This window comes from Macadamia integrifolia, chromosome 2 (assembly GCF_013358625.1).
Source record: "Macadamia integrifolia cultivar HAES 741 chromosome 2, SCU_Mint_v3, whole genome shotgun sequence".
NCBI classification, from domain to species: domain Eukaryota; kingdom Viridiplantae; phylum Streptophyta; class Magnoliopsida; order Proteales; family Proteaceae; genus Macadamia; species Macadamia integrifolia.
The window spans coordinates 27,653,620-27,668,769 of record NC_056558.1 but is presented as its reverse complement, the minus strand read 5'-3'; the positions used below and the strand labels follow the sequence as shown (position 1 = coordinate 27,668,769).

Genomic DNA, 15,150 nt, shown 5'->3' with positions numbered 1-15,150 from the left:
GTTGAATAGTCTATTAGTAAATTCAAGCACTGTTTTGAAGAGTTGTGGTATTAATACCAACTACGGTAAGGGATAGGGAGTTGATTACATTTGATGATACTACATACACCTTTTTTTTTTTTTATCTGCCCTTTAATTTTATGAATTATTTATGGTATTTAAATACAAACTTACATGTATTGATAAGATGATGAGCAATAGATGGACTAGTAATTCTTTTTTCTTTATTTATTTATGTAGTTTAATTGATCGAAGCTACTAAATGAATTGACTTCTAGTTCCCAAAATCATTTTCACGTTATTTAATAATAACTATAAATCTGTCATAAATTTAGTCTGAGCCATCAGTTGATTTTCCCTTGGTCACCAGGCATTGATTCCCAACATTTGTAATATACGGCCACTCCTCTTTCTCTCTCTCTCTCTCTCTGTCTCCAACAACCTAGAGCACACAAAATGAGAATCAACTTCGATATGCTTAGTTTATTCATGAAACATTGGACTACTTGCAATGCAGATAATAGCTTGATTATCACAAAACATCTTCATGGGTTGAATAATTGAAAATCCTAACTCTTAACCACATTTAATTCAATAATAGTATGAACCATAGCTTGGCATTCATTCTCAGTATTGAACTTTTCCATAATTGAATATTTCTTACTCTTCCAATGAACTAAGTTACTACCCACAAAAGTGCAATATCTGGTGGTAGACCATCAATCATCATTTGCACTAACCCAATAAGCATCAGAGAAACTGACCAAGTCAACATTTTGATGCAAACGATAAATGATCCCCTTTCTTGGAGCCCGTTTTAGATACCTTAGTATGTGGTAAGTTGCATCCCAATGAATCTTCTTTGGGGATTGCATGAAATGACTAATAACCCTAATTGTCAAGTAGATAAGTTTCCAACTAACCGTTTATACCGATATTTATTTTCAAACTCTTCACTCTCAACCGTACTGAACTTCTGATGTGGATTCATAGGAATATCAACTGGTTTAGATGCAATCATTCCAACCTTTGATAAGAGATCTAGCACGTACTTCTTTTCTAAAGAATTGATTCGTTTCTTGCTATGCAAAACCTCAATACCTAAAAAATACATGAGAGAACCCAAGTCTTTCATTTAAAAATATTGATGAAGATAAGATTTGACTTCTGCAATGCCAATTTCATCATTGCCAGATATTAATATCAACTACATATACGGCCAAGATAACCGTTTTAGAGTTCTGTTGACGAACGAATACTGAGTGGTTAGAATAGCACTATTAGAACCCATAGTGAGTAATGAGGAGATAAATTACATCATACATCATTACTAAATACGGTGAGAAATTTAAGTAGCACACACAATTAAGGATGTGAATTTGAAACCGAAACCAAAACCGTTTATCGAAATCGAATCGAGCCGTTTATACCGAAACCGCAAACTGTTTAGTAAATGGTTCTATTCTGGTTTCAAGTTTCAGGCCGATTAACTAAACGGGTTGAAACCATACCAAACCAAACCGAATTGAAACCGTGAAAATCAAACAGTTTAAACCATCAAAACCGATCCGACTAACCCGTTTAAAGATTAAAGAAGGTGGTTGCAAAATATCATTAGTATCTCATTTGATTCAAAGATTGAATGCTGCAAGCCTACAAGTAATTCTAGAGGTAGCTTGCTCATTGTTTGGAAGGCCGATTAAATTAATCCAACGCACTAAGTAGAATGTATATTGATAAAAATGTAATTTTTGCTTATACCATGGTATATTAAATATATATTTTCTAATATTATAACATATTATTTGGGGGGAGGGGGAGAAGAAGAAAATCCTTGCTGTAAGCATTACTTACTGACTTGTTAGATACGCTTGAGACTATTTCCTTTTGCTTAGTTGTTTGGTTGTTATAACAAAATATAATGGTTTGCATTTCACATTCTCAATATTGAATCATTATCACTAAAAACAAATTTTAGTAAACATGCGAATAAACTAACAAACCGATTGCTAACCGTTTAAAAACCGTATGGAATAAATCGAAATCGAAACCAAAACCGTTTATAAACCATGGAAACCGAAGCTGTTTACTAAATGGTTGCGGTTTTAAAAAGTGCAACCGTTTAATAAATGGTACGGTTTTGATTTCAGCCAAAATATGTGAACCGAACAGGACCGAACCATTTAAACCGAAACCGAACCGATTAACACCCTTACACACAATCATATTGGATAATTATCATTACTAAATATGGTGATGTTAGATAATGATTACTAAAATTTCTATTTTAAGTTTAAAAATTCACACCTTGAAAATTTGTTACCATATGCAACATTGGAGACTCATATCAACTATAAGGCCTACCATATCAAGAATTTTCCCTCACCTTTTCATTTTCAAGGATCCATATCATTCAAAAGGTTACATTTTTCAAACAACTTTCAAAGTAGTAATGTGGACATTCCCATCGAATTTTTGTGTGTGTGTGTGTGTGTGTGTGAGAGAGAGATAGAGAGAGAGAGAGAGAGAGAGAGGTGTATCATCTATAATCTATCCATTTCAATGCATAGGGAAATTTTTTTGGTGCATTATCACCTATGATCTATCCATTTCAATGCATAATGTATAGGGAAAAATTTTTGGTTTGCTAATCTTCCCTATGCAGAGAATAAGCCCTGTAGGGGGCCATCAAAAGTGCAAGGCTCAACAATACACCTTGGCAACCGCACTGTACACGAAAAATTCAACATGCACCTTCACAATAGTGTGATGTGATGATGTTTCAGTAAAGGTTTGTAAATCTAAACTGCTACCAAACTATACTCTATGCCAAAACTATTCCCAAGGACCAGCAACAGATTCTGCTTGTCTCTCTTCTCAGCCAACAAGTAAAACTTGATTCAAGAGAACATGGTAGCAAGCTTCTTCTCAAGCCCATCATCATCATCATCCACAAAGTTGTCGCTGTTATATAATCATGCTTCTTCTGAGGCTCAACATTATCACGCTTTGTCCTGCTGCTGGCATTCTCAACATCCATTCACCTTGTCCCCAAGGGTTTCACTCAGAGGATTAGGGCCCTGGAAGTCCAAAGATGGGGTTCTGTTTAGAGGTGCCATGCTCCCCAAGCCATTTTCATTTTCCCTTGCTTTTCTCTTTCCTTCTTTGATTTGGGCAAGGGTTTTTGGTCCACTAAACTCAGTAGATCCCTGCATATGTTTCTTTCTGTCCCTTTGAGCTGTGGCCCTCAAAACGTCCGAGGGAAGAAACTCTGACCTACCTGGCACTCTTCTTTCCCTCTCTCTCTGTCTGGACCTGTTATGCCTCAGTTCTGAGTGCCTAAACCGGCTGCCTCTGTGGTTGTCATTCAGCTCCTCATTCTCACTGCGTGACCCTATCATGTTCTTTCCCAATTGCGATGCCAACCTTTGAGGAAGAGTACCATCTATTCCGTGCCTTCCAGTCCATTCCCTGGTCCGATCATTCAGAAGAGATAAGCCATGCCTTCTTCCATTTATAGGGATCAGATGATCATCCATCCTCCTGTGTTTCCTCAGGTGGTCCCTAAGATCCACACCATCCTTCCCATCAATTCCAAGATCCCTTGGCAAGAATTTCCTCTTCTGGAACAATACAGGATCTACCATCTTCTCCATGGAGAGGTCAGGAACTCACCGGACATAATCAGAGATATGGTCATTCTGCAAATGGTCATAATAGTTATAAAGACCATGTTTGGACGAACTTCCTGCATCCGTGTATTCCATTTCATAACCAACTGGATCTTCATAATCATACTGGAGAAAATGCTTATGCAGCTCCCTTGTATCCCTATCGTGAGCCAGTAAGTACTCATGTTATCCTCGTAGCCTAAATTCTCTGATCCATCATCCACAAGCACATCAAACCCAGGCGACGATTCCCTCCACTCCTCTGGTTCAATGGGGCCATTTGCATGCTCCTCAGAACTCTGTTCTTGTAATGAAGGGGATCTACCTACAATAAAATCTTCCAGAGAAAGTGGGTTTTCTGACTTGACTTTAGTTTCTACTCACTCAGGCACAGATATATCTGGGGATGGGATTTGCTCCATAGTATCAGGAACTGGTTGTTGGTTATCCACCCCAAACTGTATGCTAAATACAGACCTGGATTCAGATGGGTTAGGAGGTACTTCTATCGGTGCTTGCATAGCATCACTTCCTGTGGATGTCTTATATTCAGTAGGATGGAAATCAGTGACCACACCATCTATCTTTGTAGATTTCCTACCTGAATAAATACCATTAGGAGGACCATGCAAGAAAGAGCATTTGTCACCTTTGTTGCAATACCCACTAAAGTAAAAATAACACACTGGTCTTGTTTATTGGCATAGATGATTGATGCAGCGAGGCAGTGGGGTCTGCTGAAGCCTCAGTATGTGCATCAAATGGCTGTGAAAGCATCAATAAATGAGTCATGGCAACTCAGAACAATAAATCTAAGTGACTTAAGTACATTGAAGCTAAGAATAACTATTAGGCATGAGCCTCAACCATCAAGATCTAGTATTCACAACAGGTAAAGTGAAGCTCCAGATGCATCCTAGGAAGATATTTGAGGCATATATTAGACCAAAAGACCAGATAGGAACCTTCTACTGAATCTCCAGTGCACCTGTGAGGTAACCTTTCAAGTGATCCTCAACGATTTGCACTTAGGATAAATGTCATACCATTAATATTTCGACAAACCCCTATCATGTCTCCATGGGTTGGTTGGAATCTCAAACCCTGTTTTTTTCCCCTTTACTTGTCCTTTTCTTCAAAACCTTTTGGATTCTGAGATATATTGTTATGCCTTTTCCACTCATGAATTTGTTTTCGAAGGTTTGATGGTTCATTTTGTTCGGTTGGCCATTTGTGTGTCAGTTTCTGATTCTGTCTCCTGGAGCCTTCCTTTTACTTTGCCTCCTCTTTTTCTTCTTGTTTCTGCTTCATTCTCTCATTCTGGACTGTGATCTAGCCAAAAGGACTTGAAAGTGCACTCCCCCACCCCTCTCTCTATCTCTCTGAAGATTTGGAACCTTTTCCAATATTTTCAGTCTTTTTTTTTCTGGTAACGTCCAATATTTTCAGTATTATATTTAGGCTTGTACTTTTTACATGTGCATAATCCTACAAACGATATATAACAAGTGCTGCCCTATAGCACATAGATACAGTTTTCAAACCACAGTCAAATTAAACACCAAGGCATGTTGAGACCAGAAAAAATAAAACGCTTCAGTGCTTTCACTTTTTTTGTCATATTAGATACATGACCTTAGAAGAAGCTCGGAACTTGACAAAAGGCCGTTGTGACTTTAGATTAGCTCGAGTAAAAAATCTCCAATATGTTAGTCCAAATTGAATAAAGGAAATACATTAACTCAAGTGTACCCTTATGCACATCAAGAAATGACAAAATATCAGATAGATATTGGCAGCCCAAAGCAATGTTCTCTTAGAACACACTCAGTGTTTAAAAAACAGAACAGTATCCTGAATCGAACTGCAAAGACTATGACATAGATTAATAAACCTTCCTCGAATCTTCTCAGACCTACAATTAATAGGTATTGCATCAAATCAAAGATAACTATTGAACCAAAAGCTTTTTTAGTCTGGGTAATTTCATATTTTTATTAGATGTAATCAGTTCATCATTCATTAGACTAAAAGTTGATTCTCCTTTAAATATATAAGGAAAAAAAAAAAAGGCATTAAACAATGAAGAAATAAGACACCAGTACAATGCAAGTCCTACACATGATCAACTAAAAAAAATGGTAATTTGTGACATAAACCATATAGATTGAAAACCTCACTGGATGTCGAAAAGCACAGGTATAGTTGACGCAATTCCCACTTAACCAGTACCAGCAATCTCTTGGATTGAGCCTTGCACTCTCACTATGTCGATACTCACACTCAATTCCCTATAAAAGAACAAATAAAAATTCAATAAAGTTACAGGATAAAGAAATTATGGAACCCCAAATTGATATATCTAAACACAAACAGACATGAAAACATGGAGGCAAAGAGAGAAATCAACTGTGCTCAATGCACACTTTCTGCCCAGTATTCTACAAAAATTCAAGGGCCACCAGCTTCAAAACCAATTGCATTCGATTCAGGGCATGTTAGATGAAGCTGATAGACAAAAATAGAGACCACAATGCGAGAAGAAACAAGTTTAAAGGGCACAACGAGGAAAGCAAAACAGGCAAAGTTTCACTAAAAACTTCTAAAATTTTGTGGCAAATCCTCGTGCAATAAAAATGCCCACCCGATTAAAAACGAAACAAGCAATGAAGCGAGAAGTCGAGAACCCATATCCCAACTCAAAAGAAAGAAAATATCTCCCCACAATCTATTCAATCTCGCTGAAGAAAGAACAAAACCCGGATCATTCCAAGAGAAAACAGAACATGCCCAAGATCCCCAAAAGGGTTCCAAGAACAATAAAAAAGGCAAATCAGTAAAAATTGGAGATGGGGTAGGAAAAGCTTGATTACATTGCAAGAATAGTAATAGAAACATAATAACTGATACGCACATAAGAATCGAACAAGAAATAGAAGAGGAAGATCGGAAGAGATTTCTGGGAACAAAACCTTCTTGCAGGTGAGGGGAGATGCCAAGAAGTACACGCACTCGGTGTTTCGTTTCTGTATTTCATCTTCCATTTCGGAAAAAAGAGAGAAGGGTCTCTCAGAATGAGATGGTAACCGGCGAGCTCTTCGAATTTGCAGTCATGGCCGAGACATCAGAATATCAGATCGAAGAGAGAGAGACCGAGAGGGAAGTCTCATCTTTATTTCCGAGTTTTACGTCTCCCTGGACCCTGGGGCTGGTTCAGGGACTCGGGGGTTTTTCGGTATGAACTATATAGTACGAATTGCAACTTATGCGAATGCCCATATCTGTTGCTAAACCACGCACCCATGCCCATTGTTAGCATAAACGGGAACGGCAAAAAGAAGGAAACAGACACTATGGTTTAAAAACACAGAGTGACTTTTTCGAATGATACGATCAAATAAATGGTAAGAAAAACAGAGAACGATAAAAATCGAAAAACAAATGATATGCATTTTAAGCATATAGATTTCAAACAAACGGAATTAAAAAAATGGTAGTATATTCATACAAATTAAGGAATTATTAGATAAATATCTGCATCTAGTATTCAAAACAACTATAATATCTAACATTAATGGTTATGCATCTCATGTCTCATTATAAGTTTTAAGACATATCATTGAATATCATCTAACACCAATTCTAAATCCATATACCACACATGCTCAAAGTCTTATTGAACAATGTGACTAGGTTATGGTGTTATTCATTGTTGTTAACATAGTCAACACACTCTCCAAGTGATAAATGTTCAGTTAGAGTTAGGAGTCCTCACTTTAGAACTATTTTTCAACAAACACACCAATTTATAGCTCAATTTCGGGGTTTGTGAATTAAATTTGAGTAAAGGTAATATCATCAGAAATATAGTCAATTGTGTTAGTTTCAAGTTGGTGAAAGAATCAAGTCAATCAGAGTTTGGGAGAGAGATATATGGTCAATTAAGTAGACATTATATTCAAAACTCAAGTCTTAAAAAATGCCATAAAAATGGAACGTGTTTAGAACGGGAATGCTTGAAGTTTTGTTATTTTTAAAGTATCTTTCGGAAGCATATGGTAAAACGTGTTTTAAATGGTAAAAAATGAAAACGCATTTAAAACGAAGTTTAAAATGCGTTTTTGCAAACAATGCTTCTGCCTTTTGCTAATCTACGCTATGTCTATCATCTAATATTCCTATCCAAGAGTACATATCCTCTACAGCAAATGGTGAGCATCGGACGACTGAGCACATCTGGGCACGCACCCCAAGGGATTCCCAGCCATCCGATGCTCATTGCACTGGTGCAGTAGCTGCATACGATTTCACACCCTATCCAAGCACCAGAGATGATTTGTACCATCTTGGGTGATGAGAGTAAAAAGTGGTTCACCAAAAGAAAAAGGATAAATGTTTCTGTCCGATAGCGTGGCCCTGTGCCAATGCCTCAACTCCATTTTTTAAACCATTTAAACCATGTTTTACCGTATGCTTCCCTAAGATACTTAAAAAAAGGGCAAACTTCAAGCATTCCCTTTTTTATGGCTTTTTTTAATACTTGATTTTTTAACATAATGTCTACTTAATTGACCATATTTCTCTCTCCCGAACTCTGATCAACCTGATTCTTTCACCAACTTGAAGCTAACGCAATGGACTATATTTCTCATAATATTACCTTCAACTCAAATTCAATTCGCAGACCCCGAAATTGAGCTATAAACTGACATATTTGCTGAAAAATATTTTTAAATTGATGACTCCTAACTCTAACTGAACATATATCACTTAGAGAGTGTGTTAACTATGTTGACAACAATGAACAACCATAACTTAGTCACATTGCTCAATAAGACTTTAGGCATGCGTGGTGTATGAATTTAGAATTGATGTTGGATGATAGTCAATAATATGTCTTAAAACTTATAAGACATAGGATGTATATGCATTAAAAATGTTAGATATTGTAGTTGTTTTGAACACTAGATGTAGATATTCATATAATAATTCATTAATTTATATGATTATACTACCGTTTTTATAATCCCGTTTGTTTGAAATCTACACGTTTAAAACATGTACCGTCCGTTTTCCCATTTTTATTGTTATTTGTTTTTTTGATCGTTTATTTGACTGTGTCATCAAAAATTTTTATTGTTTTAAACACGTACCATCCATTTCGGTTTTTTTGCCATTCCCCTTCTTGCTAACTATGGGAGTGCATGCTCAAGTACCGATCAGGAGGGGCATGGTGGTCATTTTGTATTCCATGTGTCTAAGTGCAAGGGGCACTCCAAGATAGAAAACACATCTCCAAAGGAAAAGTAGGGAAACAAATTTTGTGAGGGGAGTGTGGCCCCTGTGACTAGACACACGAGGGCGAAAATAACGGTCCACTCCCCATAAAATGAAAAATGACATCTTTGTGGATGTTTCCTCATGCATTCCCATTGAGGCATTAACCCTCTCATGTATGCATAGGAACCACACTTCCCCCAAATAATAATAGGGAAAAATAATGCTCCTTGATAGTGCAGCCTATGCCAATGTGGGTTCAATGAGGGGGCACACACTGACATCAAGGGGGTGGGTTTTTTGGGTTTCACAGGGTTGAAAAATCATCCACCACCCTTTGTGTCTAGGCACAAGGGCCATGCAATTAGGGAGCTTTATTTTCCAATAATAAAAATATAATGGGATTGAGTTCTCAATCTAGGAGCATAGTGTACATTAGTGCTTTGTATCTCTCTCTCTCTCTCTCTCTCTCTCTCTCTCTCTCTCTCTCTCTCTCTCTCTCCTCCTACAATAGGGATAGATATGTCATTTTATAAAGAGATATGGTTGTGAGAACTTGTATATAGGGATTGATCCAATGAGTAACAGATTGGGTTTGGTATTGAGCCTAGGATCACTGTCGGGTTTGTTGTGAGCCCTTGTAAGGATTTGATTGGTACTAGGGGAAGATCAATCTTTGATAGTTGAAAGCTAAGACTCTGCAGCTCTTGGGGGTAGATGTAGGTCAAGAGGACCATACCACTATAAATCTGTCTCATTTTGTGTGTATAATTTTAGTTTTTAATTTTACTGCATTCTTTGAAAGAATTATCTAACACCCAATTCACCTTCTCTTGGGTTGCCATACCTATGAAGTATCAACACTCTCAAACTACTAAGTGGTGAGATTTTATTATAATTCTAACCATTTTATAATATCGCATAATAGACTTACGGACATGGAATTTATTATTGTCTCCACTGTAAATCATTGTATAATTTTATACCAAAAAAAACAAAAGGACAATACCTATCAAGGGCCCATGGGTCAACTAGGATGATAGCCCAAAAGTTGTCATAAGATATCCGAACTCAAGAAAAGGTTGCTAGCAAGAGAAAGAAGAGGAGAGGGACTCAAACACCAGCCATGCTAGACGAAAAACTACTTCAACTAGCAGTTCTTAATCAGTTAAGCTAGGCCAGCAGGGAGGAAAAAAATCTTATTGATTGGACCTAAAGCGATCTCTAAAAAAATTTCAAAGACCTAAAACAATCTCTAAAAAGAAACAAAAATAATAATTAGTGATGTACAATAATATTTAAAAAATTTTATAAAGAATTTACAAATCATTCCACTATACATCTCGTCCAGTCATGATTAGATATGTCACACTAGAAACCCTCCCAATACAAACAGTGAAATCCTCATTGAGGATCTCTTTTCTTTCACAATTAAGCATCATAAGCCTAATGCAGTTATATAAGCAATGGCATCAATCCTCAGCACATCAAAGTGAAAAATATTAGATTGCAATGATAAGAAACTCTTAGATGAGTATCAACACAAGACATAAAAAAGAACCTTATAATCAAAATCCATTTTAAAATTCTCAAAAAATTCCAATATGATGTACATAATTACATATACTTACACTTATGTTCGGAGTCATTATTTAATGAGAAAACCATGTAATGTATAGAATGTCTGGTCCTATCCCTAATAGTGAACAATTCAACTCAGGGTTTTAAGTATCGATATCGAATAAGCTGGATTGTATGCAAATCGGCCAAGATTGATACCAATAGTTGACCTTTATTAGATGTGAATGATATCGATACTTGGTCAATTCTCGATTGGATATACGAACGAAACTTGGTTGTTGCCTGGGTTGCAACCATGTAGCTGTAGCCTCTAGTACCAGTCAGGGGAATGGAATCTTAGGGGTAGGGATGACAAAATTCACTCAAGGTGGGTATTTTCAAACATGCCCCTGGGATTCCATTCCCTTGACTGTTAGCAAGTAACTGCAACTTAGGCAGCAGCAAAATTCGTTCAGGTTTCTGAACATACAGATATCGAATCAAGGGTAAAATCGTAAATTTCATTTTTTTTTTTTGGTAATTTTTTGTGAAGTAATCCCTGAATTTGAAGGTATAAATCTCAGGAGAATCAAATGCCCAATAATATCGATGCTACTTCATTCATCATCATTTAAATCGTTGAAATTTAGAATTTGATAGACACATAAATCCAACAGTTGCCACTTATCGGCCGAATGGCATAAAAGATTCTCTTCTGCTCTCAGTTGCAGAAGATAACAGACACCCAAAAGGCCCCAAAGCATCATCTTATTCATCGTTGAGTTTTGGATCAAACTTTTTTTTTTTTTTCTCAGATATTAAAAATGTAAGAGGAAGCTAAGCTTGGGTAAAGGAGAATTCCTTTAATGGGGAAATTGGGAACTGGTTCTTTTCTAATGGAGCTACAACCTGCAACCAAGATCCATTCCCACCTACCCTTCACTGCGATATCTTCTCTCCAAACCAATATTTCAGATCCAAGCTCCTTATACAGACAAATGGCCTCATCGGTTCCCACACACTTGGTACTGTACCAACTCCTCTTCCCCATCAAAAACCTCTTTCCCATCTCAAATGGCACAGTTTCCACCAACTCCCATTGATAATATTCATCCAGCTCCCACACCCAAGCTTCCACAGCAGAGGCGGCGCCGCCAACAAGGGCCAACCTCCCTTTTCTCCTCACCAGAGCAGCGAATTCAAGCCGATCCGCCATGGGCACCTTCAATTCCTTCCATGAACCATTACCCACATCGAAGCCCACAACACTGTAAGCACGAGCCGATGTCATCCAATAGAGTATCCCACCGGAGAACACACTCTCGTTGGGTGTCCAGACCGTGAGCCTCACGGCAAATTCGATCGGCATAGATCCTAAGCTCTGCCACTTGTCGGCCTCAGAATCATACATTTCCAATGTGGGCTCGTAAGAGGAGGCGGCGGAGCCGCCCGAGGTAGAAATTCCGCCGGCGACGTAGACTTTGAAGGGGGATTGGGTCCCACATCCACCCTCGACGACGCCCACTGCGGGGTTGATCCGTGGAGTGATGAGAGAAGGGAGTAGACGGTGTTGTCTGGTGAAGGGGTTGAAGAGTGCTAATTGGATGGAAGGAGAGGAGGAGGAGGAGCAGGAGAAGGAGGATGGCCGTCGGTAGAGGAGGAGGCTGCCGATGGGGGAGATGGGGCGGATTGGGTTAGGTAGGAAATCAAGAGGGAGAGAGTGCCAGGAGTTGAGAGATGGGTTGTGAGCGTAGCAGTAGCAGGGGTGGCCGCCACCGCCGCTGCGCTTCTGTATAGCCAGGAACCAAGGTGAGCTGTTGTTGGGCATGGCTTGGTACTGGGAAGGGCGGGTCTTGGCGCATGTGTGCCAGTGCTTGCAAGCTGACGTCGCACGTGCTAGGCAGTCTAGAGGAAGGAAGGAGAAGATCCTTTCTAGGATGTCGAAGGGAAGCTGGTTCCACATCTCTTTGTTCTGTTGACTCTAGGGGCTCCCTCAGCCCGTGACGGAGAGAGAGAGATGAGGTATATGGCCTCTATATATAGTGGTGGTTTCGCGGTGGAAATGTGGGCCAGGCAATTATTGAGCTCCCTCGAAATAATCGGTTAAAAGAAAGCTTTGGAATGTGTGCCAACCACATGCTCGTAGATTTGAGCTCGTGAGAGTGACCGTGAGTGAGCCTGTAGATCGTGTACAAAACCGCTATCAGTTTCTGTTGTTCTATTTATTACCTGGCGTGTCTTGTAGACAGCGGGAGTGATAAGATCGCGTTATCTGCGCTGAAGATGCTCACTTGCATCTTTTGTCTTATTATTATTATTATTATTTTTATTTTTAAAGAGAAGATTAGCTAATAAGCAGCGTGGCCTACACCAATGTGGGAACTAACAAGGCACATGAAAACATCAAATTGAATGAGATTTTTTTCGTTTCGAGAAGGGGTGGGATGATAATTTCGATTCACTTTTGTCTAGGTGTAGGAATCACAGTTTTTTTTTTTTTTTTTTTTTCTTTATTTTTATGTTTTGATTGTGAACCTTTCTTATTCCTTCTTTCTTTATCGGTAAGCAAATAGGATCGACACTTCGGAGGAGCCCAAAAGGCAAGTAGCATATGCACTTCGGAGCAAGGTTTCAAGTATCGTTCTAGTATTGGCCGTAATGAATTTGTATTGATTGAGATCGATCCTCGATCCTTGATCGATTTGGATAATCGATTTGGATTGATTCAGGGGTAAAATAGTAAAAGAATAGTATTTTTTTTATAAAAAGTAAGGACAAAATTGACAGATACCCACCGATTCAAATCGATCCAGATCAATATCGGTCTCTATACCATCCCTTAAATCGTTGATGCTAAGATCCTTGCTTGTAGTTGTGGCTTTATTTTGCACAAATTTAATTGCCTTGAAGAGTTGAAGTATGACTCTCCACTTGAATTATTTTCTCATTATGTTGGTCCTTTAAAAACGGAAGTGTGATACCTCCATAAGTGTAGGGGAAAACAACGGTAAAAGGTATTGTGGCTCCTACGCCTATATACATGGGAGGGTGATAATGGTTGCCTTGCCTCACATGAAAGATAGAAATACTGTCGTTGTTGATGTTTCCATATGCACTCAAATTGGTACATATCATGTTGTTTTTTATCAAACCCTTTCTCATTGGTGTATTTAGAATTTGACACTTCCTTTTAATTTTTTATTATTTTATTTTATTTTTCTTAAGATAAGAATATAGAAGGGTTTTTAAAAATAACATGAAATTGACATTATTATGTCATCATTATAGAAAATGTCATTATCATACATATTATTTCTATAACATTATTACTCATTAGAAATATAATTAATATATAAATTTCAATTAACATCTTAAAATAAGTTCATATAGACCTATATATGACATAAATCTTGATTTTTAACATTTATAATTAATTAGAACCCATTGACTAAAGTATATAAATAATATATCAGTCTTTATCAATTTTTGCCAATAATTTAATTTCAGTTGACCTTTCAAATATTATCTAGCCAGACTGAAACCTATCGGAATCTGGAATTTTTCTAATCTATAGACCAAATCCGAATCAATAACAAATTTGATCAATCCGGTTTTCAGTTTATCGGTTCGACCTTCAAGTTGACATCTTTGAGATTAATTGGTAAATCGTACTCAAAATTCAGAATCTATTATCGCGATAGAATATCAAAAAATGTAAGAGAAAAAAAAAAAAAAGAACCAATGGAGGTTTTTTTTTTTTTTTTTCCTTCTGATCAGATCTTATCAATTGCCAATAATATAGAAACGCAACCTTAAAACGATGCAAAAGGCAATGGAAAAACAAGAACAAACAATGCACACATGTTTACGAGGTTTGACAAGATTGCCTACGTCCTCAGTAAGATGAGATTCTGCCTCATTATCGATAGAGAAAGAAATACAATGCTCATTCTCACATCTTTCAGTATTTCTTGCATTACAGCGAAAGAAACACTAATCCTAATTCAAAAAGTACAAAACTGCCCCTCAAATAAAAAATTCGAGCAGGGGTTGTGCTCCCTACACCCCCACTATGCAGGGGAGTTTCCTGCCCCCTTGCAACCCCCACGGTGGGACCGCAGTCTTGCCTGTGGAGACGCCTACACCAATACTCTTTGAATTAAACTATAACAAAATACAAGACATCGTACGCCAACACAATACACCAATAGGGGTTGGCCTCCCAAGTCAAAGAAGGGCAACCAAGAGGTGGGGTCAAGGTCCGAAATGGGGGCAAAACAGAATTTAAATCCATCCAATGGATGGGAGGAGTCTAAAAAATGATCTCTCCCTAGACTTAAGCCAACGCTCTACTGCACTGGGACATCTTAACAAGTAACTTTTTCCTTTTTTTTCCCCTTTAATAAGATGTTATTTTCTTAAATAAAATTTTATTCAAGTAGCTGCAAACGTATAAAATATTATTAATTAACAGCTTCGCATTCATGTGCTATGCTACTAAACATTTAATATAAATATGGAAAAACAACAACTAATGACATCTCACCTTATTCTATTAGCATAATTATTGCATTATTTCACCAATCTCTAGAAACATTATCTTTTTATTAAAATTTTCATTTAATATCTTCCAGGAAAATCT

At 37.6% G+C, this 15,150-nt stretch overlaps 1 protein-coding gene and 1 pseudogene across 1 annotated transcript; both read right to left on the bottom strand.

The window, feature by feature from the left end:
* Positions 1 to 2,636: 2,636 nt before the first annotated feature.
* On the bottom strand, positions 2,637 to 7,031 carry LOC122064735 (annotated as a pseudogene).
* Positions 7,032 to 11,102: 4,071 nt separating this feature from the next.
* LOC122059979 (F-box only protein 6-like) lies at positions 11,103 to 12,501 on the bottom strand. Its single transcript, XM_042623093.1, has one exon. The coding sequence runs from the start codon at positions 12,469 to 12,471 to the stop codon at positions 11,320 to 11,322; it is 1,152 nt and encodes a 383-aa protein (XP_042479027.1). The 5' UTR covers positions 12,472 to 12,501; the 3' UTR covers positions 11,103 to 11,319.
* Positions 12,502 to 15,150: the final 2,649 nt, after the last annotated feature.

What these genes read in the sequence shown, in the direction of transcription:
- LOC122059979 (XM_042623093.1), bottom strand. Translation starts at nt 12,471, where the DNA reads ATGTGGAACCAGCTTCCCTTCGACATCCTAGAAAGGATCTTCTCCTTC.